Here is a 26,923-nt window from a genome sequence, read left to right as displayed (position 1 = left end):
ACTGACAGAGTTTTTAAGACATGGTATCTGAAACCCACGGTAATAGAAAACAGTCTTTGGGCTGGTCGCAGTGGCTCACGCCTATAATCCCAACACTTTGGTTGGCCAAGGCAGGAGGCTCACTTGAGCCCAGGAGTTCAAGACCAGCCTGAGCAACATAGAGAGACCCCCATCTCTACCAATAAAAAATAAAAAAATGAAAAACAGCCAGGTGTGGTGGCACATGCCTGTGGTCCCAGCTGGATGGGAGGCTGAGGTGGGAGGATTGCTGGGGCCTGTGAGATTGAGGCTGTGCAGTGAGCCATGACTGCATCACTGCCCTCCAGCCTGGGTGACAGAGTAAGACCTTGTCTCAAAAAAATAAATACATAAAAATAAAACAGTCTTTAGAATATTGAGGTTAATTTCTCTACCCAGAAAGCAATCTTTAATTTTATTAATAAGAACACAAAAGAAGGTAGGTAGTATCCCAGGCAGCTGACTGCTGACATTTGGAACAGTGGCAGCAGCGATATCACAGGAAGCACATCTGTATGTCAGGCACTGTTAGCGGCCAGTCTCTTCCTCCATCTGGTGAACCTGGGCTCCGTTCAGCTGCTGGGCAAGGGTCTGCTTCAGCAAGGGCAAGCCCCTCCCTAGCCCCCAGGGGCAAATCTTGATTCATCTGTACCAGACATAGTAAGTCTATTCCCTTTGCTGGAAATTGTTTTGGAAAGGGTCTGCGATGCAATTCTGGCCAAGTTTAGGAAAGTTTTCCTGCTTTTTAAAACAACAGCCTCTCTTCTGGCTTTGGGACACTGAGAAGAAGTGATGCTGGGCCTGCTGGAGCCATCTTGCATCTGCGAGGCTTCCATTAAGTAGGAGCTGAAGGACTGCGATGGCAGAGTAGAGAGAAGAAAGAACATGAGTCCTCAGTGATGCTGCTGACCCGCAGAAACCGCCAGTCCCGACACCCCCGAACTTCAGGCCTCGTTTTGATTCAGAGACACATTTATACATTTCATATACACACATATATATGTATACATATATATACACATATACATATATATATACACATATACATATATATACACACATATACATACATATATATATATATATATATATATATATACACATATAGATATATACATTTTTTTTTTTTTTTTGAGACAGAGCTTTGCTCTTGTCGCCCAGGCTGGAATGCAGTGGCATGATCTCGGCTCACTGCAACCTCCACCTCCTGGGTTCATGTGATTCTCCTGCCTCAGCCTCCCAAGTAACTGGGATTACAGGTGTGCACCATCACGCCCAGCTAATTTTTGTATTTTTAGTAGAGACAGGGTTTCACCATCCTGGCCAGGCTGGTCTTGAATTCCTGACCTCAGATAACCCGCCCACCTCAGCCTCCCAAAGTGCAGGGATCACAAGCATGAGCCACCAGAGCCAGTCGCATTTTCATATTCTTAAATGCAGGATGTGTCTTACAAGCAATGGCATCTCAGTTTGAGTGAATTACAAAATGTGAGATTTTAGGCTGGGCACGGTGGCTCACACCTGTAATCCCAGCACTTTGGGAGGCCGAGGACAGTGGATCACGAGGTCAGGAGATTGAGACCATCCTGGTTAACACAGTGAAACCCCATCTCTACTAAAAATACAAAAAAAAAAAATTAGCCGGGCATGGTGGCAGGTGCCTGTAGTCCCAGCTACTCAGGAGGCTGAGGCAGGAGAATGGCTTGAACCCGGGAGGCAGAGCTTGCAGTGACTGGAGGTCGTACCACTGCACTCCAGCCTGGGCGACAGAGCAAGACTCCGTCTCAAAAAAAATAAATAAATAAAAAGTGAGATTTTAAAAAGAAATCTTATTAAAATGTCATTTTAAGTTGGGTGTTCTGTTTCAGTCAAATCATCCTAAATGATATCTTTTAAAAACAATTCTTCCCAGAAGAATGGATCATGGCAGAATACAGAAAATGAGCTCATGTGTGCAAGCTTCCTTTCTGAAATCATAACAGCTATGTGTATATGAAGTGTTTACTCTGTGGCAGGTACTCTGGAAGCACCTTTTATTCACTGTCTCATCTGATTCTCATGACATCCCTGTCATCCCCCACCCCCCACCCTTCCCATTTCACAGCTGAGGAAGTCAAGGTGCAGAAAGGTTAAAGGAACTCGTAAGTGAAGGCACTGAGATCTGAACTCCAACAATCCAGCCTAAAAACCCACGGTCTCAGCCACCATGCCATGTTTCCTAAAAAAATTACACTATGACAGTGGAACGTTTTTGCTTAACTCCAGAGACTTTAATTCACCCACCTAGAAAACCCGTCATGAAAACATAGAGGATTTTTTCCTGAGAGTTCTTAGGACCGTGAAACTGTGTCACAAATCCTGTTCAGAAATCTGGGATCATGCAGATGACCAGGCAGATGGAAGAAAAGTAAAAATATAAAAATAAAAAAACCTGGGATCACTGCTTTAAGTTTCACCTAGCTTTAACTTTCTGGAGGAGGAGAAATATAACACAGACCCTATGCATTGAGAATAGATGGCGTTGGAGTTGTGGATTATCTGTGCTTGCCAACAGTGTCCAGGAAGAAAAGCGATGCATTTGACTTCCCTGCTTGGCAGAGCCACTGCCTCTAGAGTATTACTCAAAAATTGATTTTTAAAAAATAAAAATAAATGAATTTGAAGACGATATAATGTTCCATGGATCTCTTCTGTTATTTCCTGGGCATGTCTCTCCATGCCCAGAAACCCTTGCCTTCTCACAGCTGTTGCATAACCTTTGCTTGTGGTGGTGTTTGTTCCTGTTGCCTTGAAAGTCCCTTCACTGCATTCTCTTCTCTGCTCTGCAAATTCCAGCTTGTACTTAAATACTTCCTGCGAAGTTTTGACTGAGATGCTGCAACAATTCCCGAGCTGTTTCATCGTGGCACCTTCCTGGTGGCAGGTGGGTTAGCACATTGTCTGCAACCCAGGATGACCTGGAGGAAAGTCCCAGCTCTACTGATTGTAGCTGAGTAACCTTGGCAAAGGTCACCTCACTTCCCTCTGAGTCTTATTTTCTCATCTGTAAAATGAGGAGGAGGAGGAGGATCATCCAAACATCACGGGACTTCGTTAAATCAGTGCTTCGGAGCACTTAGCACAGCGCCTGGCGCAAGGTAAGCACTTGATAAATGGGAGTTCGTGTTATTTCAACATACTTTGAACACTCGTCCCACTGTTTTATGATTATTTGTTTGTACGTCTGGCTTTTCTGCTAGATGGTGAGCAAAACAAGCATCATCATTCTTGTTTTGTTTCTAACTCTCTAAATCATCTTTATTCTCGTGTAACTTACATACAATACAGTATAACCATTTACAATGTATGGTTCAGTAGTCCAGTAAGTGTATAGACCCATGTAACCACAATCCCAGTTAAGATTAAGAACATTGTGGTCACCTCAAAAGCACCTTCCTAGGCAGGTGTGGTGGCTCATGCCGGTAATCCCAACACTTTGGGAGGCCGAGGCCGATGGATCACCTGAGGTGAGGAGTTTGAGACCAGCCTGGCCAACGTGGCGAAACCCCGTCTCTACTAAAAATACAAAAAATTAGCCGGGCGTGATGGTGGGCGCCTGTAGTCCCAGCTACTCAGGAGGCTGAGGCAGGAGAACCGCTTGAACCTGGGAGGTGAGGTTGCAGTGAGCCAAGATCGCACCATTGCACTCCAGCCTAGCTGACGAGAGCGAAACTCCATCTCAAAAAAAAAAAAACCTTCTAGGCCGGGCACGGTGGCTCACACCTGTAATCCCACCACTTTGGGAGGCCAAGGCGGGTGGATCACTTGAGGTCAGGAGTTCAAGACCAGCCTGGCCAATATGATGAAATCCCGTCTCTACTAAAAATACAAAAATTAGCTGGGCGTGGTGGTGCAAGCCTATAGTCCCTGCTACTCAGGAGGCTGAGGCAGGAGAATCGCTTGAACCCAGGAGGCAGAGGTTGCAGTGAGCCAAGATCGTGCCACTGCACTCCAGCCTGGGTGACAAAGTGAGACTCCATCTCAAAAAAAAAAAAGAAAAAACAACAACAACAAAAAACCTTCTTACCCTTGCAGTCAACCCCCACGATATCTAACCCTGGCCCCAGTCAACCACTGATGCCTTCTGTCACTATCAGTCGGTTCTGCCTGTTCTAGAATTCCATGTACATGTCATCATCACACAGTAGGGGCTGTTTTGTGTCTGGCTTCTCTCAATTTACCCATGTGGTCGGCATCGGCAGTTCATTTCCTTTTCATTGCTGAGTATTATTCTATCTTATCTCAGTGTGTTTATCTATTCCCATGTTGAGGAATATTTGGACTGTTTCCAGTTTGGAGCTGTTAATAATAAAGCTACCATGAACATCTCTGCAGTCTTTTTTGTGGATGTTAAGTTTTCATTCCTCTGGGATAACTTTATAAGAAACCACCATGCTGGTTTCCCAAGTGGTTATAACACTTCACCAGTCCCCAGCCGTGTATGACAGGGTCACATCTTGGACAGTACTTACTATGGTCAGCCTTCAGCTTTAACCACTGGTGGGCATGTAGTGGTATGTCATTGGGCTTTTGATTTGTATGTGGAATATCTTTCTTTCCCAAAGTGCTGGTATTACAGGCCTGAGCCACCGCGCCCAGCCGCATGTTGAACAACTTTCTGTGTATTTTAGCTGTATGTGTATTTTTTGTTGTAGTGTCTATTAAAACCTTTCCCCACTTTTTTATTGGGCTGTCTTATTATCGAATTGGAAAAGTTCTTTATGTGGATACGAGTCCTTTCTCAGATTTTTGTTTGGCAAATATTTACTCCTAGTCTTTCCAAGAGCAGAGGTTTAATTTTGATAAAGTCCAATGTATTGATTTTTCTTTTCTGGTTAGTGCTTTTTGTATCCTGTTGAAAGGACCTTTCTTTCTGCATTGGATTACCTTTGCTGCATCTGTTTCTGGATTCCATTGATCTGTGTGTATATCCTTATGAATCTCACACTGTCTTGACCTCTGATTCTGTCTCCTCCTCACCTTAGCAAAGCCACTGTCATCCGCTTGGGTTTCCCCTCCCCAAGGCACAGTCAGGGAACTGTCTCCAGGCAGAAGCTGAGGCAGTCATGGGGTCACTGTCCTGTGTGCTGCCAGTTGTCAAGTGTCTGTTGCTTATATCTTGCCCAGTTTTCTGGTTGTTTGTGGCAGAAGGTCTTAATCCATTTCTGGATCCACAGTGCCTGGCACACAGCACTCCAGACACAGTTCATTACAGTCGCTTTCGATTGGGAAAGTCGGTGGGGCCCCCAAAGAGCTTCTGGTCCATCCCCTTCATTTTACTAAACTGTTCTTTTCCTGAGGAGATCACTAGTCCTCTACGTCCTCACTCCAGCCCACCTGGGTTTGACAAATGTTTATCAAATGAGGAAACCGAGGTCCAGAGAACAAAAGGTCACACGGACAGGCAGGGTTGGGCTGGCAGAACTAGGCCACCTAGGCTGGGACCTTCCTATAGGACCAACCGGCAGGGCAGAGCCTGTCTCTCCTCGAGTGTCACTCCTGACACCTGATACAGGGTTCGTACATTGCAGGTTCCCAGGACACGCTTGTTAAATAAATGACCAAATGAACACGTTAATTTCTTTTAATGCTTAGTTCAAATGGCTTCTGCCTCTGCATATGATATTGTGTGTGTGTATGTTTGTGTATGTGTATGTCTCTGTGTGTGTATGTTTATGTGTATCTGTGTGTGTGTGTGGCTGTATGTGTGTGTGTATGTTATGTGTGTCTGTGTGTATATGTCTGTATGTGTGTGAATGTGTGTGTCTGTATGTGTGTATGTGTGAACGTGTGTGTGTCTGTGCATATGCATGTTTATCTGTGATTATGTGTGTGTGTCTCTGTGTGTGTATGTGTTGTGTCTGTGTATGTGTATGTGTGTGTGTGAGAATGTATATGTGTATGTCTGTGTATGCGTGTGTATGTGAATGTGTGTGTGAATGTGTATGTGTATGTTTATATATGTGTATGTCTATGTATGTGTGTCTGTGTATGTTTATATCTGTGTATGTCTGTGTATGTGTGTATGTGTGTGAATATGTTTGTATATATGTATGTCTGTGTATGTGTGTGTGTGAATGTGTGTTATGTGTGTCTGTGTGTATGTGTGTGAATATGTATATGTGTATGTCTGTGTATGTGTATGAATGTGTGTTGTGTGTGTGTGTCTCTGTGAATGTGTGTATGTCTGTGTGTGTGTATGTGTGAATGTATGTGTCTCTGAATATGTGTGTGTGTGTGTGAATGTGTGTGTGTTTTCACATAGGGACAGGATTGGCCTCTCCTCCCCAGGCTCACAGGCTGAGTGTGTTAGTAAATTTTTAAAAATTTTCTCAGCCCCCCACTACAGTCATAATCCCCACTAGGGGGCACATGTGTCCCACAGAGAGGGGCTGTGCTCCTTAGGCACAAGGACTGGCTTCCTGCTGTCAGTGTATTGCCCCTCAAAGCCACCTCCTTGGTCTCCATGCCCTGCACCCTCCCCCAGCAAAAACAAATCAAAACAACCTTCCTCACCAGGCTCCCCATCCCCAGCGGGGCTGCTAGCTGCCATCCTTTCCTCTCCCCAGGGCCCTGCCCCTGGCTGAAGGAGGCAACAGAGTGGCAGTGGCAATGACTGTGGGTGATGACCTCGCTGTCTGTCATCCCTGCCAGGGGCCACCACATCCTCCCTGAGGAAGATTGAGGGGTCCTAAAGGGGCAGCTCTCCTCTCCCCCTCACCTGGGAGGCAAGAACCTCCTCTCCCCCTCACCTCTCCTCTCCCCCTCACCTGAGAGGCAAGAACCAGCCTCTCAGGGCCCAGAGTCTGGTCTGCCCTTGAATGTGAGTTCCTGAAGACAGAACAGTGGCAACGACCCTGGCCCACCCCAGCCCACCTGCAAAGGCAGGCTGGACGGGACCACAGCTCCATTCCTTGTGCCTTGTAGACAGGTCACAATCAGAATTTCCTCACGGCCCCCAGCTCAAGACTCAGGCCCTCTCTATCCCAACCTTTGGCGTCAAATTTCCCAGGATCAGGTCCTGGCTTCACTGCCAGCTATGAGTGACCTTGAGCAAGTTCTGTGAACCTCACTTTCCTTATTGGATAAATGGTAACAGTTCCTGCCGCATAAATGAAACAGTGCGTAAAATACAGCAGCTGGCACGGTGCCTAGCACACAGTAAGCGCCCAATGCATGTTAGTGGTTATTAATCATACGATTAGTATCATCACTATATTAACATAAGCTTCCGTGCGAACCAAACTGTTCTTCTGAAGTTCACAAAGAAGCATTATCTTCCTGTAGCTCTAGGTCTTGGGCTTCTTAACAGTGAGGCCCCCCACAGAGGGGCTACGGGAGCCTGAGGAACCAGCAGGGTTTGCTCTCTCACCATTGTGCCTGTCTCAGAGTGGGCACCGTGCCCTACCCATCTAGTCTTGGCCCAGCACCTCTACGGTTTGCCCTTGCCCAGGACTGTCTGCACACACCCACACACAACCGCACACTTGGAGTGGGTGGGTACTCCCCAAGGTGACATCTACACCCCAGGGTGACAGTGGACAGCCACAGCTGTGGTGGCTACTTCCCTCGCTCCCACCACACCCCCACCACCTCATTAGTTCCCTGGTCATGCTCCAGTCTCCAGGAGAGACTGGCAGCCGCCCTGAGCCTCAGTTGCAGGAGCAGCACCTCTCTGCTCCTGGCTGCTGCCCTCAGCCACCCTGCAGCTCCAAGCAGCCTTTCCCCATCACTCAGGCTCCCCCAGCAGAGAGATTAGCATTCACACGGAGGAAGCCACCACAGCAGGGCAGCGCCTCCCGTCTTGTCAAGGAGCTGAGGTCCATTCCGGAAGCAGAGCCAGCTGGGAGTGGCACTGTCCAGGTCAAGGCCACCACTGGAGGTTGGGACACGGTTCTGGGCACAGAGAGGCAGTGGTGGTCTTCTCCAGTACAGGCTTACAGGGGGCTTCCCCACCCCAGCAATGCCACCCTCTGCCATCCTCTGATCTGTTGCAGAACTACCGGTCACCCAGCTCTGTGTATGTGGAGAGACGGCAGGAAGGACCACCGAGTGAGGATGGGAGGAACTCTACCCGTCCTGAATCTACCACTGTTCAGTAATTTACAGTTCAAACCGGATCGCGCCAGCTGACATATATGGGACACTTACCCAACATGCTAAGCATCTTCCACGCGTTATCTAATCAACCCTTACAACTCTAAGAGACAGATACCAGTAGGCTCTCCATCCTACAGCTAAAAAAACTGAGGCACAGAGGTGTTCAGAAACTTACCCAGGCCACAGAGGTAGGATGTGCTGGTGGAACAAGGTTCAAACCCAGGAGCTCTGACTCTGAACACCTTGCTCTTGGACTCTGTTATTTCACAGTAGCCAGCACCCTGGACCAGAAGGGACCCCACCCTTTGGCTCAGCTCTCCCTCTCTAGTTGCCCTTTATTTGCCCTCTCCCAAGCCCCTGAGCACTCCTGCTCCCATTCCCAAGCAGCGGCTCTCTGCAAGGAAAGGGAGGAAAAAGGACTCAGCCTCCGTGGGGACAGTGTCATAGTCAGGATTTAATTCCCCCATTTAAAGGTCCACCCTTGCCCTGAGCTTCACACTAATCCCTGTGATGGGAGCCAGTGGGCCAAGGAAGGGGCACCCGGGTCCCAGGAGCCTTCTGTGGGGAGCTCTAGGCTGAGAGAGGTAACTTTCTGCAGCAGGAGCTGCAAATGTGCAGATTGTGCAGAGAGCCCAGGGGTGGGAGAGGCCCCGGGAATAAGAGGCGAGCGTGGGCTGGGTGTGCGGGGAAGGTGTAAACACAATCTGCTCCCACCAAAGCCAGCCTGCTCCCTGGGGGAGACAGCCCCCCACCCAGCCCACATGGCACCCCAGCTGCCCAGGCAACCTCCAAGCCCAGGCAGCCACAGCCCCGCTGGCCGCCAGCAGCCCCTTCCTCTCTCTTTCCCGCCCTTCCTCTGGATGGGATCCCTGGAGCAGCCACCACCTCCTGCGCAGGTTCTCAGAACAGTGCTGTGGAGGGGCGCTGCCCTGGGGAAGTGCGTCTGGGCCGTGAGCCAGCTCCATGACCTTGGCCTGACAATTCCTCAGACCAGTGGAAGGAGATGGGCAACTTGGAAATGGTAGCAAGGATGAGGTGATAGGAACATGGCAAATAGATTAGAGAATAAATGCAGATAGGATCGGGGAACACAGACTGGGTCCCGGGAACAGTGCCCTCTGGCCCTCAGCCTGACAGGCCTGTCACCAGGAAGGCCGATGCCTCCAAAGAGAGAGACAGGCTGACAGGAGCTGAGACAGGTGATCACGGGCTCACGGCCTGGGTCAGGCTGGCGCTCTGGCTTTGCCTCTGCAGGCTCCTTCCCTAGTGTGACTTTCCCCCTACCTCCTGCCTGCCCTACTTTGAGAGGTTCCCACAGAACTGCCTTCGCACACACCCCAGCCAGGCTCCCCGAGGTACCAGCAGCCCCTCCCAAGCGGGGTGCGCCTCCTCCCCCACCCTGAGCGCCTCTCCAGCGGTTCCCTCTCTTCTGCGGTGTCCCTCACCCTTTCCCTTCCTTCCCTTCAGAGGCAGAGCGGCGGCTGAGGTGCTGCTGTCTAGAGAACTCCATCTCCTACTGCCTGGAAGTCAAGGGCACGGGCCAGCCAGGCAGAGACATCGCCGCTGGGCTGGGAGGGGGGCTGGCTGGGGAGGAGAGACGCGTGTGCACAGAGGCACGGGGGGCTTTTGAAGACTAATAGCTGTGAGACATCAGGAGCAGCTGCCTGCAAGGTCTGCGCCTGGATCTGGGAACAGAAGCGGAAATCTGCTTTTATCTCTGCTCAGGATCACGCAGGATTGGAAAGAGAGAACTGGCAGAGCAGCTGGGGGCAAAGGAGGCAGCCGCTGGGACTGAGCATCAGCAAATTGATAAAAACAAGTGTCAGGCTTTTTCCTTCCCACACGCTACTGCCCGTTTGGAACACACGCGCTTGCACACATACAGAAAACACATTCGGAGGACAAGCTGTCCGTTGCTCCCATCCAGCTGCAGGCAGACATGTCACAGATCCAACTGGCATTTCTTATTGATAATTTCAGCAGAGCAGCCAGTGACAGGATGAGCTCTGGGAACTGGGGAAAGGCAAATGACACAAAAGCAAGTGTCACTGTGGCAAACTGACACCAGCATCTCGGACCACAAGTGGAGGCTTAACAGAATAGCTCCTGGGCTGACAGGCAGTTGGCCAGGCCAGCAAACCACCCCCAACCCCTGCAAACTGTGTTAGGTGCCAAGGGGAGGCCGCCTGCCATGGTGGGTAGGAGCGTGGGCCCTGCAGCTCCAGCGTGAGCCTGGGAGCCTCCACTTCCTAGCTAGGTGATGTTGGGAAATTATTTAACCTCTCTCTGTGTTTCCCCATTTAGAAATTGTGGATAATAACATTACCAGGCTCTGTGGGTGACTGAAGATTAAATTACAGAATGAATGGAAGCCCTTGCTTAGTAAATGTGAGCTATCAGCCGTCCCTTGCTTCTGGGGTCTACTCACTCCTTACTTATTCCTGCCTCTTGCCTGGGCTGCTGGCTGCCCCGGAATTAGCCTGGCGGACCCAGCAAGTCCCTCATCCTAGGCTTTCTCAGGTTCAGCAGTCCCTCAAAGGAGCCTCAGGAACTCAGATGGAAGGAAGCCTGTCCGAGAGCAGCGAGAACGTCTGCTCTTTCTGCCAGGCCTGGCCAGGTCCTGCTCAGGAGCCCACACCCAGGGCCTGGGGGAAGGGGAGACTGGCAGGTCCCGGGCTGAGAGGGAGGCGTCTACCTTCTCTAGTGCTGCTTCCCTCCATTCTCCCTCTTGCTGCTGCTTCAGCTCCCACAGCTCCCTTCAGCTCCCACAGCATCCTCCTGGGCTAGGGGACGAACCAGGACCTGAGCTGAAACAGAAAACCAGAACAGATCAGCACTTCTCCCACACCTGGGGATGGGACTCGCACTTCAGAGTGGCTGTTCCAGAGCAGCGCCTCTCCCTTGGACGTCCTCCGACACTGCCCTCATGCCCCAGCACGACCACCTCGCCATCCCCAAGCCTAGAAAATGTGCTCAAACCACACCTGGTTCTCTTCAAACTAACCCTTGCCCCAAGGCCTGGAACACAACAGGCTCAAGGTAGCAGCCAAAGGCACAAGTCCATCAGTGACCACAAGAGCTGAACACTGCCCGCTATCCTCCCACATGGCCAGGCCTTGCCTATTGCTTCCTGCCTGTCCCCAGCCTTGCCCTCTGCCCTCCCCAGCTCCCAGCCCTGCCCTACCTGCCTGAGCCAGCTGATCCCAGTCTCTGGGCCTGAGCCCCACCTGCAGAGGTGAGGGCTTACTTCAGAGGTTCTTTCTCCCTAAACAGAGGAAAGCACTGGGGTCAGGATTGAAGGGCATGACCTTCCCAGGTTTCTGACTCTCGTCTTCCTCCTCCTCCCATTCCTATCAATTCACCCCAATATTGAGGGGCAGGACCACCTAAGGAATCAGTTGGCATTTAGGACAGTGTGACTGGAGAGTAGAAATGTCACCCCCACCGCCAGCCCTCCAGGGCAGCCACCATCGGCAGGTGGTTCCTCGATGTCAGACCAATTTTTCCAGTTAACTGGGTCCCAAGGAGTTAATAGGCAACTGCTTCCTTCTGGCTAAGTCACGCCAGGCCAGGCCTGGCCAGATGGTCCTCAGATTTGGCCTTTTCTCTCCTGCCAGGAGGTCCAGGCCCATTTCATGTAGAAGAGACCCTGCCTGGAATCAGGGGCCTGAACGTCCCGCATTAGCCACAAATGAGATAGATGATCCGGAGCAAGCCATCTAAATCTCCCTGTCCCTCAGTTTCCACAACCATTAACCAAAGATTAAAAACACATGTCCTGCCAATCCTCTGGGGTTACTGAGCCTTCTGAGTGACTTAATATATAAGAAACCTCTGGAGAAAACTAAAGCACAGGTCCCGAGCATGAAACAAGACAGCTGCTAGCATTTATGGAGCAATCACTCTGCACCCTCACCAAAACCTCACAACCACTCTGTTATTAATCCTAGTTTACATATAAACTGATTGCGCAAACTTCCCCCATAGTCTTTCCATTAGTAAGAGGGAAGCCAGGATTTAAATTCTCCCTGCCTGACTCCAGACCCGAGCTCAATAGCGTGGACCACCCAGCATTTGAGGGCCTCCTATCGGGGGAGGCCCAGGGGTGGTCATTGTAGCTGATTTAACTAGTGATATCAATCAGGCACTATTATGATGATGCCAGCTGGCCTATCCAGTTGCGGTGTCACAGAAATGCCTCCATTTCCTGTACAGTCCCAGGGCTTCCCATTGGGTCTTCTGATCATCAGAATCTCAGGACTCAGAATCCCAGGACTCAGACGACAGGAGACACAAAGACTGAAGTTCTTTCAGTTGCCAGTTTCCGCATATCTAAGGGACACATTGCTGGCAGGTCCCCACTCAGAAAGAGACATGGATGGTCACAGTACCCGCCACCTGAGTCTTCCCTGCGTGGAGACACCCTCCTGCCAGTGGGCCCTGACCCAAAGATGTCATCGGATCTTTTTTACTCTTTGTTTCACTGGGAGCAAAAAAGTCACTCTTCAGACAGGTCTCCCATGCTAGGTGAGTCCATAGGCACAGAAGGAACCCCTCATGCACAGGAACTTCATAAAGATTTGCTGATTTTTTTCCAGTGTTTGGTTGGGATAGGCGCCCCTATCATCGAACGACACTGGTCACCCAGGGAAGGAAAAGTCTGGAAGTTCCCCCAACTTCACCCCCTAAAGACCACATGGCTGCAGCCTAGGGAAGAGTTAACTTTCTGGCCACTGGAGACAGCGTCCTGCCCGCAGGGTCTGCCCAGCCAATGGCACTCAATGCTGATGATGTCATGCTCCTCCCGCGCCTTCTATTGGGGACTGGACAGCGAATCCTGCTGGAGGCTCAGGCAGCGGAGCTGAGGCGGGGCGGGGGCAGAGGAGGAGGAGGGGGAAGGGCAAGGAAAGGCGAGCAAAGCCACACAGAGCTACTTCTGCCTCATCCCTCCTTCCACTCCCCTGTGCCTTCCGACAGAAGGTGCCCCGGGGGACCGCCCCGTACTGGAGATGAGAGGCACAGCGGCTTTGGTCCAGAGGAGCGAGCTGAGGGCTCCCATTCCCAACCGCAGAAAACAGACATCCAGCCTGCCCAGCAGGCAGACAGGGATCAGGGTGCCTAGGGCAAGGGCCAGGATACGGTGCACGCACAGGGCGCACACAGGCACACATGTGCACCCCCAGGCATGCACAGCCACAGCTTCCTTGGCAGCACCTTCCCTCCCCCAGCCCATACTTCTGCCTTACCTGCCTGAGGACTGAGGGTCCGCGTCCACGCTGCTGCCCCTAGCTGCCCCATCCACGTCGCTGGGCTCTCTGTGGGAGGCAAGAGTAGGCAGGAAGAGCTATGGCTGTGCCCAGCCCCTCCCTGTCCCTCCACAGGTCCCGGACGCATTGGGCTATGGGACTAGAGGCTGCAACTAGAGCCTTTGAAGCTCTAAGTCCCCACTGCGCTCTCTCAAGGGTTCCTCAAAATGCCCTCCCAGCCCCCCTAAAGGTTCAGGCAGCCCCTGCCCACCTTTGGCTTGGTGGCAGCCCAGCCCCATGGTTCCCCGCCACCCCCCCCCACCAACCGCCAGCCATAGCCCGGTCAATTTCTCACGGTTGGACTCGGTTGGCAAATCGGCGGCGCCAGAGCATGGCCAGGGTGCTGAGCAGGAAAAGGGTGGTGCACATGGCGCAGCTGCCCCATCCCCTCCCAGACCCAGTCTGCAGAAGGCCGCAGGCGAGGGGCCAAAATGGCCCCAGCCAGCTCTCAGGAGCCACTGCCGTCTGTCCTGAGGTTCCTGCTGGGGAGGGATTAGGAGGCTCAAGCTGATTAGTGGGTCAGCGGCCCCGACCTTGTGAGGACTGATTAAGCTCACTGGGCCCACGTTCTCCCCTCCAGCGGTAGGGTCAAGGCGTGCACTGTGGCACTGAGCACGTATTCGGAGTCCCGATCTGATGATACTGGGCCTTGCTTGCATGGAGCTGCCAGTCTAAACAAATGTGCTGTCAAGTACAGTGACTGCAGTAGAGTGACCCAGGAGTTATTCAAGGCGCCTACAGGGCACTTTCAGAGCTGCAGGCATCAGGGCAACGTTTAAAGAGGAGCGATGGCATCTGAATTTGCAGTGCGCAAGGCAGGATGAGCCCTCAGACAGAAGACGCCGCCGAAGCTACTGACATGAAATCATGGAGCATCTGCCAGTAACTGCAAGGTGAGTGGAGGTGAAGCAATGATGTCACCGTGGAAGCGTCAGGAGAGGAGGAAGAAAGGGGAGGAATATTCGATAATGAAGCCAGAGAGACAGGGGAGACTCAACAGTGAAGGGCTGGCAGTTTTGCCCTCTGGACAATCCTCTCCAAACTTTTCTGATTACACGCCCTCTTCAGTAAAAGGCAGAATTCAAGTGTGCACGCACAAAATAGACAGGTGCAGCCACTTACAAATTATATGCTAGACTACTATACAGATTCATTCCTACACCATACGACTACATTACATCTGCAAAGGATGAGATGAAAAGAAATAGATATACGACTTCTCCTATTTTATTTCCACATCCCAAGGGGACCTGTTGGGCAGCCACTTGGTCACACCAACTTTGAGAAACTGTTCAGTGTGTGTGTGGAGCATAGAGCCAGCCATGGCCACGCTGAGACATGGGTCTTGGAGTGGTGTGAGAACCTGAACCCACCCACTCCCCTCCACCCCCTCCAAGACCCCCAGGAGGCATCAGATTTTCCTTCCCTCAACAAGGGGGAGACAGTGTCAGAGGCACTGCCCCAGGGTCCCCCAGGCACCTGAACTCTGAGCTCCCAAGAAGGGCCCAGGCTGCAGCTGAGGCTGGCCAGGGTGAGTTCTTCTTTGCCTCCCCCGGACCTTAAAGTCGGATTTTAAGAATAAATACATGAACCATAGCGAAAGCACAGAGCCAACCCTTAGCAATGCTTGGGCAATGGGACATCAAGTCTTGAGCGAGGACAAGGGTCGCCGGGAGCCTGAGTGACACCTCTTCCCGACACTGCCAGGCCCTGTTTGGCCTCAGGCTGTCCCCAGGACTGAGCAGCCGCTGCAGGGCTGGCACCATGGGATTCTTCCCCCACCTCTGGCCCAATCTCACACCGCCCTGGATAGGGCCCACCAGGAGGAAGGATTTGCCACCCCCAGGCCCGGAATCGGGCCCTTGGTGGCGGCTGAGATGTCCCCAGCGGCCTGCGCCTTCCTCAAGACTTTTCGTCTGCCAGGTCCTGTCTGCCCTATCCGGTGCCTCTCTGGACTTCCTCCGCCACCAGCTGGGCCAGAATTCAGGGCAGCGCCTGGTTCTTGCCTGTCCGTGTCATCCATAAGCCACGGGGGACTTCTGGCCGCCGCCGCCGCCGCCGCGTTCGTGCACCGAGGGCATGGAGGTGCTGGGCGGGAGGAAAGGGGGCGCAGGCCTCTGGCGCCCGAGGTCGGAGGTGCGCTCAAGTTCCGACAGCCGGGGCGGTGGGCGGGCAGGGGGACGACCCCCGTGCTAACCCCCCAGAGCCTGGGCGTCTAGAGCTGTGGGAGTGGCGCGGCGGCCCCCAGCAGCTGGCTCGGGGGCGTGGGGAGAGGCCCGGGCGAGGGGAGCCCAGTTAGGTCCGCGGCGGCCGCCGGAGGGGCTCCAGTTCGCTCCCACGGGCGGGCTGGCGGTCGGCCTCGCCGCGAAAGCTCCAGAGTGTTGGACTTTGAGTCAGTTGCCCGCCGCGGGAAGGGTCCGCACGCGCACACCCGCGACGCCGCAAGCACTGGGACCCGGAACCCAGCGCTCCCGGCCCGCGCCCGCCCCGGCGCACTCCTGTGCGGCCCGCGCCGCCCATTCCTCCCGGGACCCCCAGCGCCCCGGCCACACCTACCCGAGCCCCGCCCCGCGGTGCAACTCCGCCGTGGCCTGCGGGTGGGCGGGCGGCAGTCGCGTCGCCCCCACCCCGCGCAGCCTTCACCTTGCCGGCATTGGCTCACCCACACGGGGCCGGGGGTTTGGAGCGGATTTGTTTTTTAAACATTTTCCAGCAGACCACATCCCCGCCCCCCGCACATATACCCTGCACACACGCACGCACACACACACACACACCCGGCGCGCACAGACACACGCTCCCTCCCTCCGCGCTCTACCCCTCGCCCGCCCGCCGCGCACGCAGCCGGCCCCGGCTCCCGGCGCCCCGCGCCCCGCGCCCCGCGCCCCGCCACCGCCGCCGCCGCCGCCGCCGAGCAAAGCCGGGCTGGGCTTGGAGCTGCCCATGGAGAAAGTGCCGGGCGAGATGGAGATCGAGCGCAGGGAGCGGAGCGAGGAGCTGTCCGAGGCGGAGAGGAAGGCGGTGCAGGCTCTGTGGGCCCGGCTCTATGCCAACTGCGAGGACGTGGGGGCGGCCATCCTGGTGAGGTAGGTGTCGCCCGGCCCGGCCGGGCCCTGGGCAGGGAGGGCGGCAGCGGCTCCGGGCAGAGGCGGGCTGGGCCCGGGTCCGAGCTCCAGCGCCACCTCCCCAGCCGCGAATGGGGCCGGTCCGAGGTCGGCGGGGCAGGAGGCGAGGGGCGCCTTTGGGTGAACCAAGCCTGGGTTGAGCCTTCCCTGGCTCCGGCGCGGTGCTCACCAGGATCTAGGAACCAGAGGCAGGAGAGCACCTCGGTCCCCCTCCTCTTCCCGGCCTCAGAACTCCTTGCTCGGCCAGCGACCCCAGACACCCAGCCAAGCTGTCAGACACACACATTTTTCTGGCATTTCAAAGGGAGAAGCAGGGGATCCCCATTTTAGAGATGGGAAAACCGAGGCTCAGCCAAGAAGGGGGACAAAGAGGAGCAGACCCCTGTCTCCAGCTCAGCCGCTTGCTGGATTCAAAGCCTCTTGGAAGAACAGAGAGCAAAGAGCAGAGGTTGAGAAACAGGAGAGCGCGGGGGGGTCCAGTGTTCCCAGCTGCCCCTTTCCTGCTGGAGGGCACGGGCCAGCAGAAGCGCCCAGGGCAGGCACAGGTGAGTGGAGAAGCAAACAGTCCCCTAGGATACAATCCCTGCTGAGTTTGGAGGGTGAGGGGAAGAAGAGAGAAGCTTCAGGAGACAGGGCCTAACCCTAAAACCTCCCACCTAGGGAGGAAATGCAGTGGCTTGGGCTTAGGGGTCATTCAGGCACTACATGCCCCCAAGAGACCCACAAACACAGAACGCCCCGTTCTTCACACACCTGGGCTTAGAGCACACACACCATCCTCATAGAGCTGATGTGTCCAAGCCTCGAAAGCTAGTCACTGACTCTAGCTACAAATCCATGCTCTCTTCCCACACGTGCTGGTCCCTGGGGGTGCAGGCAGAGGAGCCCCAGACCATGCTCACCCTCGAGCCCCTCTTCTTGGCAGAGGAAAGCGGTCAAATCTAGGACAGAGCAGGGCAGCCTTGTCATGTGCAGACGGGGTGAAGCCTCGCTCTGGAAGGGCAGCTTTAGTGCATCCCTGACTCCCAGGCCTGTTCCATCTCCAGCTTCTTCTCCCTGTGGCCTCTCCCAAGCCTGGGACCTACCCAGCTCCACCATGATATGCCCTGATTCCAACTCAGAAGCAGATTTTGGAGGAAAAAGAGCAGGAAGCACTTCTAAGGAGTTAGAGGAGCGCTCCTGAGGATGGGGCAGCTATCTCAGCAGCGCCCAGGCCCAGAAAGACAGCCGGGAGTGGCAGGAAGCTAAGAGGGACATTGGGATACTAGGGCCTCAGACGCTCAGAACCACCAGTCCCCACAGGTGCTGGCACCCGCACAAGCACACAGTGGGTAGCAGAGCTGCAGACGTGCCAGACTGCATCCTCGGAGGGTGCCGTCAGCCGTGTGTCAGCACCTGCAGCCCACCGGCCTTGCATGCATCTGGCACACTCATGGGTCACCATGAAGAAGCAAGGCAGGGTCCTCAGGACCTTGGAGGTTTTGTGTCCCAACCCCTGCCATGTACCTGTGTGGATACGTGGACGAAGTGCTCACCATCCACATCTCGGGACACCATCGAACCTCCCCAGGAAGGAGACCAGGGTAGGGCAGATGCCAAGGGAGAAATGAAACACCAAGGCCAGGGCCATGTCTGGGCAGTCTGAGTTTTCAGCAGGGATTTCTTTCTCTCTCTACACCCCTCTTCCGGTTCCCCACTCCTGTCTCTTAGAGGGGCCTGGGCCTGGGCTGGGGGAGGTCATTACCAGTGCGCTCAGTGCCCAGAGTAACCCCTCACCACTCCGACTCCACTTCTGTGTGGACTAGAGCCCAGCCCCAGGACAGCCTGGCCCCGCTTTGTCTCAGCCACTCCCTGCCAGCCCAGGTCCCACACGGCCTTGCTTTCCTTTTTGTCTCCTCCTGTCTCTGTCCAGGGCCTGGTCAGTGGGGGAAGGGGACGAAAGGGGGATAAGGGCTCCTGAAGGTCCCTCCTCGGATCCTGGGCCCATCAGTCTTGACACAGCGCCCTGCCTTCCCACATACAACATACACATCCTCGAGGTCAAGGCCCCAGCTGCAGCCCTCTGGCCAGCACTCTCACCTCTGCCCGCCCCACTGCGCCAGGCCAGCGCCCTCAGCCCTTATGAGCCTGCAGGGCAGGCAGAAGGCAGCTGCACTTCCACACCCCCAACCTGGAGAAGTTGCCACGTTGGTGGGGGTGGAGGGGGCGTTGCTTTCGGAGCCTGAGGCAGACCCCACACTTCCATTCCCTGCCAGGGAGGAGACCAAGAGGGAACACCCACCCTCCCTCCTGGTTGTAACTCTGACACCTTCCTCCTCACACTCAGACAGGCCTATTTCAGGCTCTCTTGGAAGCCCAGATGCCTCTGGGAGCTGAGAAACCCCCCAGGGCTGGCTGTGGAGGCTCCTCCCTGGCAGCACAGGCTGAGACCGGGAGGGTCTCAGGTGGAAAAACCGCAGAGCCAGGAGGAAGGAGCCAGGCACATGGGCCCCGGGGGCCACAGAACTGTGGAGGGTCTGGGTGGGGGCTCCCTGAGACTGTCATTCCTCAGGGCCACAACCCGGTGGTGGGTGTTGAGGCAGGAGACACCTGGTTACCAGGCCACGATCCCCTGGCACAGCTGTCTCTCCAGGCAGTGTAGGGAAACTGTCAAAGCGGGCCTGCCTGGGCCCCTTCCTGGTGCTGCCATCTACTTTGTTGGGCAATCTTGGACATCAATTCCTAATTCATAAGATGGGGATTAAAACAGTGCCTACCTCAGGAGAGAATTGCAAGGATTCGTGAGATCATACAGTAAGTGCTCAATAAATGTTCCCTGTTGTTTCCTCATCAGTAAAATAGAGGTAATACCCGCTTAGCTGTGGCAATTAAATACAATAACAGGCCGGGCACAGTGGCTCACACCTGTAATCCCGGCACTTTGTGAGGCCGAGGCAGGCAGATCACCGGAGGTCAGGAGTTCGACACCAGCCTGGCCAGCATGGCAAACCCCGTCTCTACTAAAAACACAAAAATTAGCCGGATGTGGTGGCAGGCACCTGTAATCCCAGCTAACTTGGGAGGCTGAGGCAGGAGAATCCCTTGAACCCAGGAGGCAGAGGTTGCAGTGAGCCAAGATTGCGCCACTGCACTCCAGCCTGGGCAACAGAGTAAGATCCTGTCTCAAAAAAAAAAAAAGAAAGAAAAGAAAAAAGGTACAATAACTTTGTAACACATCAGGCAAATATATATATCATTGTTATTGTTTTGTGTCAGGGTCTTGCTGTCACCCAAGCTGGAGTGCGGTGGCGCCATCATGGCTCACTGCGGCCTCCAATCCTGGGCTCATGATGGGATCAGGTCTTCCTGCTGCAGCCTCCCAAGTAGCTAGGACTACAGACGGGCACCACCACACCCAGCCAATTTTTTTCTTTTTTTCTGGAGACAGGCTCTCACTATGTTGCCCAGGCTGGTCTCGAACTCCTGGTCTCAAGTGATCTTCCTGCCTTGGCCTCCCAAAGTTCTGGGATTACAGGCATGAGCCACCACACCTGGCCTTTTATTATTATTATTATTATCATTATTTCTTTTGATTCACGGTCTCACTCCGTCACCCAGGCTGGAGTGCAATGGCACAATCTTGGCTCCCTGCAGCCTTGACCTCCCGGGTTCAAGTGATCTTCCCACTTTAGGCTCCTGAGTAGCTGGAATCAAAGGTGTGTGCCACCACACCTGGCTAATTTTTTGTATTTTGTAGAGACAGGGTTTGCCACATTGCCCAGGCTGATCTCAAATGCCTGAGCTCAAGCAATCCACCCGCCTCAGCCTCGTAAAGTGCTAGGATTACAGGCGTGGGCCACCGTGCCCGGCCATATCATTATTTTTTATTGCAATTGTAAAACCTCCAAAGTCTGAGATGCTTGTTTAAGTCCAAATTGGGTTTTTCACATTTGTCCCTCATCACAGTGCTTCTCCAGAAAATTCAATGTATTTTCAGACCCATCGCCTCACGTGTCCTCAGCCGTGTATCCATGAAGCAGTGAGCGGGGGCCCTCCTCTCGCCCTTCTGCAAACAGGGAGCTTGTAAATCGGTTTGCCCAAGGTCACAGTTGGCCTCTGAGAGGGGCCCTCCTGAGTCTCCACACAGACTGTGCCCTGGTCACTGTGCAAACTTCCCCCGCCAATAGCAGCTCCACCACCAGCAGGGATGACCCGGCCAGATGCCCTCTCCGCATCTGTTCCAGCCTTCACATTTGAGACTCGACTCCTGGCCAAAGGGCTGCTTCCGCAAATTATCAGCTCTCTCTGATCACAAAGGGGACACACGAAGGGGCAGAACAACCTGGAAGAACAGGTCCAGGACGCTCCATACATTTTCTGGGGATTCACTTAAGTTATTTAAGTTCTGATTGAGTCCATGCCCACGTCTCACATGACATCCAGCCCCGACAGGGAGGGGAGGTGTAAAAGTCATTGTCGGCCGGCGCGGTGGCTCACACCTGTAACCCCAGCACTTTGGGAGGCTGAGGCAGGCGGTTCACCTGAAGTCAGGAATTCGAAACCAGCCTGGCCAACATGGTGAAACCCCATCTCTACTAAAAATACAAAAAATTAGCAAGCCGGGCGTGATGACGGATGCCTGTAGTCCCAGCTACTCAGGAAGCTGAGGCAACAGAATCACTTGAACCCAGGAGGCAGAGGTTGCAGTGAGCCAAGATTGCACCACCACACTCCAGCCTGGACAACAGAGTGAGAATCCATCTCAAAAAAGAAAAAAAAAAAAAAAGGCCACTGTCATTTTCCACACTGCAGGTCCCCAGCTAGGGCAGGGGGTCAGAGGGTGCATGAGAGCCTTGGGATCCAGTCTGACACGCTGGAAGGAGGGCAGGGAAGGTCACCTGAGTGGTGCCAATGGCCTCAGGGGCCAAGCATTTCCCCTGGGCCAGCCTGCTCCAGGTAAGGCATGTCTGACACAGGAAAAGGGTAGTAGAAAGGAATGTGGCTCACCTGAGGAACATTTTCCCAACAGTAAGTAAAGCCACTGAGCCAGGACAGGGATGATGCGAGTATAGTGGGGAATGTGGACATGAATTTGAAGAACTGGGTGGGGAACGGTTCAGAAGAAGTCTGGAATGCCCGGTTAAGGAGTTTCACTTTGGCAGACAATAGGGAGCCATTGAATGTTTTTGAGCATGAGCATGACTTCATGAAAGCAATATTTTGGGAGAGTCAGAACAATTTCAGTCCAACTGGAGAGGATTTAATTTCAGATCAACTCATGATTCCAGAACCTGAGCTCTTACCCTCTCGGCTATGACTAGAGCAGGCCTCGAAGGGGGTGTAGAGTTTGGGAAGGAAGCAAGAAGCGAGGAAGACAGAGGCCTGGGAGACGAAGCCGCCAGCCTGAGCAAGCCTGGCAGATAGACATGGCCAGACTTGGTAGGGGTGAGCCGGCTTGGCCAGAGCGAGGAGGATCTATGCTGAGGTCCACGGATGGCAGTGAAAACAGTGATGATACGGGGGTGGGGGGCACTGGGGTCCACTTCTTCAGCCCCCACTATCCTGGCAGCTTCAGGGTGGGCCCGAGGCAGCCTCCAGCTTCAGCGACCACCCCTGTTCCTCTTGCCAGGTTCTTTGTGAACTTCCCCTCGGCCAAGCAGTACTTCAGCCAGTTCAAGCACATGGAGGATCCCCTGGAGATGGAGCGGAGCCCCCAGCTGCGGAAGCACGCCTGCCGAGTCATGGGGGCCCTCAACACTGTCGTGGAGAACCTGCACGACCCCGACAAGGTGTCCTCCGTGCTCGCCCTTGTGGGGAAAGCCCACGCCCTCAAACATAAGGTGGAGCCCGTGTACTTCAAGGTATGCGCCCTGATCTGCTGCAGAGCCCCCACCGCCCACGCATCATGGCCACCTGCAACTCACAGGCTCTGGGAGGGCTCCCTGGGGCAGCAGAGGTGATCCCCGGAGTGGCTGCGAGAGGGAGGGGCAGTGCCCGGCAGCAGGATGGAGGGGCTGGGTCCAGGGCAACCCTTGTCCTGAGAGCACTGGGTTCCCAAAGCTGCCAGACTGTTGCGTTAGGAATGATCCTCTTGGCCACACATAGGGCAGAGGGGCCTGGGGGTTGCGGGACACAGGGCGCCCGGGTGTTCACTCCCCCTTCCTTCCTCTCTTTGCCCCCAGATCCTCTCCGGGGTCATTCTGGAGGTGGTCGCCGAGGAATTTGCCAATGACTTCCCACCTGAGACGCAGAGAGCCTGGGCCAAGCTGCGTGGCCTCATCTACAGCCATGTGACCGCTGCCTACAAGGAAGTGGGCTGGGTGCAGCAGGTCCCCAACGCCACCACGTGAGGAGGCGGGTGAGGGTGGGCTGGGCAGCCTCCCCGCCATGTCCTCTGCTGTCCCCGAGGTCTCCCATCTCTCCTGGGGCCCTGGGGCTGACCACCTGGGCAGGCACACTTGAGGCAGGCCAACCCTGGGGTCTGACATGTAAGAACAGGCATAATAGGAAAAGGCCTTCAAGATGGCTCCCCTGTGACTTCAGGCTGCGCAGAGCCATAAGCCCTGAGCAAAATTCCTCCCAAAGAGCCTTCCCCTCTCCTAGAGCCAGGGAGAGCTCAGAGCACCCAAAGCCACAGCTGCCCAGGCAGAGAGGCGCCAGAGGCTCCTGGCAGGAAGGTCCGATCATCAGGCTCAGGGGCAGCCCAGGTCAGCCCAGCCACTTCCTCCCTGGGTGCCAATCACAAGGGGCTGTTTTTTCATCTCATGCCGACCGGTGCTGCTAAATGCCCTCTGCCTCAATAGGGCTAGAGCCAGGAGGATCACGAGGACACATACACACACACACACACCCCAGCCCACGAGGGCGCTACATGGGTGTCACTCACACGCACACAAGCAGGGGGATGTTTACTTCCAGGCTGACCTGGAGGGTGGGCTTCCAGTTCTGGGCCCAGGAGGTGGCTCAAGGAGGGTGGCCGGCCTCTGTGACTCCTGCTGACTCGGAGCGTGAGGGGAGGGCTAGCCCCGAGACGTGGCGGTTGGGAACACTCGGCCTCCCTGGGCCCCCAAGGGGAGGCTGACTCTGGGAGCTGAATGGAGAGGCGGAGGCAGGGCTGGAGTAGGAAGGAGCGAGAGGAGCGGAGGCGGGAATGGGAAGCAGAGGTCAGCCAGCAGCCCGGGACACGTGTGGTAGAGAAACATTCCCAGCAGTTTCCCATGGAAAAGGCGGCGTCTCCCGCCGGGCTCCGCACGGGCCCCCAAGACTGCCGGCCCTCCTGTTCACAGGCACAGCTCCTGGAGGAGGTCCCCTGAGGGCAGCTGGGGACGCCAGGCCTCCTGCCCTTCCTGCTGCTGACCACACTGGCCCCGGGCTGGCTCCTGCTCCCCTCCCCCCTCTCCCGTCAGCACCACCCCAAGAGAGTGGAGTCCTCGGGAACTGCTGGCTGGAGCCAAGCCAACTCCAGATGTGCACAGCTGGGCCCCGGCCTGCCTGAGACCTGGAAGTCAATGGGAAACAAGCAGACGTTGGCCCACCAGAGGAGGGCACTGGCAGAGTGTGGACAGCTGTGGTTGCCCCATCACCCCCCACCAGCTGTCACCCAGAGGGTCCAGGGAAAAGACAGGGGAAGAGGAGGGGAGGGGGCTTGCTTGCCCTCCCACCCGTCTCCCCAGGCAGGCTCTGCTGCCAAAGATGAGTTTGTTTACAGCCAGGACACAAGACTTCCTGCTTCCAGAGAAAAGGGCTTTTTTATAAGGGCCAAGAGGGACTGGAAAGAGCTGGCCGGGCGCGAGCCCCAGTGAATCAGAAACACATGGCCCAAGTTCCCCAGCACGCTGCCCGTCCTGCCCTCCCCACCCTGCCCTAGGGACTGAGATCTCTCCAAACCCCAAACATTTTGAAATGGCCGAAGTCTCCTCCTCTGCCCACGTCTGCTCCTTGTGGACTGAATGGAGATGGGCTACCGTGGAAACTGGCACCCCATGGGGGTTAGCGCCCAGCTGTCAAGTGGTGGGGTGGTCCCCTCATCCCTTTACATCCTCTAGCCCACCCCTAGTGTTCCTGGCCTGAGCCTGCAGAGCCTCCCTGCTGCCAGGGTCCCCATGGGCTTGAGGGTAGGATGGAGTTACAGAGCAGAGTCCTAGAAGGCCCTCGCCCAACTTCTCTTATCAGGGAAGCAGGGGTGGGCCAGGCGCCACTGTTTATTGAGCCGTCTCTGCTCCAGGGTGTGCGCCTTTGCGTGGGTGGGGGCGGGGAGGGGTGCGCAATGATTGCAGCGGGGGCTGTGTGTACCGAGAATACCAGAATACAGATGGGTGGCCCGAGGAGGGACGAGACAGGCCTGACAGAATGCGCCACGTTTCAGAATTAATGGAAAAAGAGCTCACATTGGTGTCGTGCTTTGCAGTTTGTGAAACACTTTTTTACCCAGTTTATGTCACAAGACAGACATTATTCACATTTTAGAGCAAACGATCCGGAGCTCCCATGGACCAGTAGACTTGCCCGAGATCCCACAGCAGGTTCGTAGCAGGACGGAGACTAGAACTTGGGTCTCACGGTTGCTTTCAACTGCACTGTGCCGGGTACCTTGGCAGGACGTGAGCCTCACCAGCCCCAGGTCTTCCCCCTTTCCCCCGAGGGTCCTTCCCTGCCTCTGGTAACATATGTCCTTCCCTTCCTATCTCGTCCACAGCCCGCCGGCCACACTGCCCTCTTCGGGGCCATAGGACCCCTCCCTCCACCCCCCTCCCTGGCAGCACCTTGAGCAGAAGGCCGAGTTCCGAAGACCCTCCTTGACGCTCCATTTCTGGGTGCCAAGGAAGCTGGAGGAATCCCCGACTCAACTTCCCCCAAGGAGGCCTCTGTGGGGGCCACGGTCCCCCCCTGGAGCTGCCAGGAGGCGGCGCTGGCTGCCTGGATGCTGACCCCAGCGCGGCGGGCAGGGTGGGGGACCCGTCCTCCTCGCAGAGCGGGGCCCACTCTTCTTAGCTTTTCTACTCACTGTTGGAGAGAGACCTAGCTGAGCGGCTGGCAGGAAGCGGGACCGGTCTAGGAGTCCCTTAGGGAATAAACCAGCCCCGTTTCTATCAGCCCGGCCAGCATGCAGGTCTCCACATCACCATCTAGAGTATCCCGCACACATCTACCATATATACAAATATATTCTATATACGAGCTATATATAAATATATATATACATATATATACACACATACATATCTAGAATGCGTATCTGCGGGGCCCAGAAGCCTCGGTTTGGCCCACCTGTGAGTGGGGCAGGGAGGGGTTCCGGTTGTGCAGAGAACAGAGTGTTCTGGCAGCGCAGAGGACCTGGGCCTGGAGGGGCAGGGCTGGGGCAACCCAGCTTGGCAGCAAAGCCCAGCCCCTTCTCAGACCAGCTCCCCACATTCCTGAATCCCACTTCCAGGCAGAAAGGAGTGGGCTCCCCTACTCTCTCAGAGGAACTGACTCACCGACTGCCCTGGAATGGGCAGGGGCAGAGTGAAGTTCTGGGTGGGATGATTGCACTGGGGGAGGGGCCTCAGTCCAGAAACCTCGGCCGCCAGCTCCACCTGCCTTGGCCACCAGGGCAGCCCCGGGGGATCCGGGCTGCTGGGCAGCAGGTCGGTGGGACCACATGCCTGGGTCTCACCCTCAGCTCCGAGGGCCGAGGGCTTTCCCCACCCCACCCTCCTCCTGGCTGGCAGTCGGCCCTGTCTATTCATCTGCGTCAGGCTTGCCAGGGGGAGCCCCCCACGTGTGCCCCTTGGTCACGTGTATCGTCTTCAAGGATGTTTTGCTGCTGTGGCTACTATGCCTGTGTCCCCTCCTGGCCCATCCTCATCTTCATCTGTGTAACTGCCTGTCCTCCTTTTCTAGTTTCTGATGTTTGTAACCAGACCCAGCTGTGTCATTAAACAGACCCGTTCTTGCTGTACCCGTGCACACTTGTGCAGTCTCTTCCTGCCACCTGCCCTCACCTCTGTCCCCCATCCCTGGTTCCGGGCTCAGGCCTTTTTCTTGAAAGTCCTCCCCTGACCTCCCACACCAAGGGCACCCCATCCCCTGTCCTACACCAACGGCACCCCATCCCCTGTCCCATACCAAGGGCGCCCCATCCCCGTCCCACACCAAGGGCGCCCCATCCCCTGTCCCGCACCAAGGGCGCCCCATCCCCTGTCCTGCACCAAGGGTGCCCCATCCCCTGTCCCGCACCAAGGGCACCCCATCCCTTGTGTCTCACCTTTGGCTCCCCCTGGGCCTCTCTCTAAATTGGGGATTAAGATTGCTGTGGGTTCCTCACCTGGTTCATCAGGAACACAGGGCTGGAAACTGGAACTGGGGTTTTGTGGG

At 55.1% G+C, this 26,923-nt stretch overlaps 2 protein-coding genes across 9 annotated transcripts; one reads left to right on the top strand and one right to left on the bottom strand.

Moving 5' to 3' along the window:
* Window positions 1-404: 404 nt before the first annotated feature.
* On the bottom strand, window positions 405-26,525 carry PRCD (photoreceptor disc component). Of its 7 annotated transcripts, XR_004033339.1 has the most exons (8): window positions 26,044-26,525; window positions 13,404-13,472; window positions 11,342-11,422; window positions 10,853-10,964; window positions 9,603-10,170; window positions 6,843-8,438; window positions 6,574-6,793; window positions 405-872 (listed from the first exon to the last, which is right to left on the bottom strand). XR_004033339.1 is itself a non-coding variant. In XM_030827762.1 (4 exons), exons 1-3 carry the CDS (start codon window positions 13,830-13,832, stop codon window positions 10,916-10,918), a joined length of 192 nt encoding a protein of 63 aa, XP_030683622.1. In that variant the 5' UTR covers window positions 13,833-14,258; the 3' UTR covers window positions 405-872; window positions 10,853-10,915. The 7 variants fall into 7 exon arrangements, 3 of the variants coding, with proteins under 3 accessions (XP_030683622.1, XP_030683624.1, XP_030683623.1); XR_004033338.1 differs by lacking the exons at window positions 405-872; window positions 6,574-6,793; window positions 6,843-8,438 and having other exon boundaries at window positions 8,592-10,170; XM_030827762.1 differs by lacking the exons at window positions 6,574-6,793; window positions 6,843-8,438; window positions 9,603-10,170; window positions 11,342-11,422; window positions 26,044-26,525 and adding an exon at window positions 13,759-14,258.
* Window positions 15,666-26,507, top strand: CYGB (cytoglobin). 2 transcript variants are annotated; one of them, XM_003279113.4, is made up of 4 exons: window positions 15,666-16,549; window positions 22,197-22,428; window positions 22,750-22,913; window positions 25,263-26,507. In XM_003279113.4, exons 1-4 carry the CDS (start codon window positions 16,407-16,409, stop codon window positions 25,294-25,296), a joined length of 573 nt encoding a protein of 190 aa, XP_003279161.1. In that variant the 5' UTR covers window positions 15,666-16,406; the 3' UTR covers window positions 25,297-26,507. The 2 variants fall into 2 exon arrangements, with proteins under 2 accessions (XP_003279161.1, XP_030683621.1); XM_030827761.1 differs by having other exon boundaries at window positions 22,750-22,925.
* Window positions 26,526-26,923: the final 398 nt, after the last annotated feature.

The sequence above is a fragment of the Nomascus leucogenys genome, chromosome 14, assembly GCF_006542625.1.
Source record: "Nomascus leucogenys isolate Asia chromosome 14, Asia_NLE_v1, whole genome shotgun sequence".
NCBI lineage: Eukaryota > Metazoa > Chordata > Mammalia > Primates > Hylobatidae > Nomascus > Nomascus leucogenys.
This window is presented reverse-complemented; position numbering and strand designations above follow the sequence as displayed.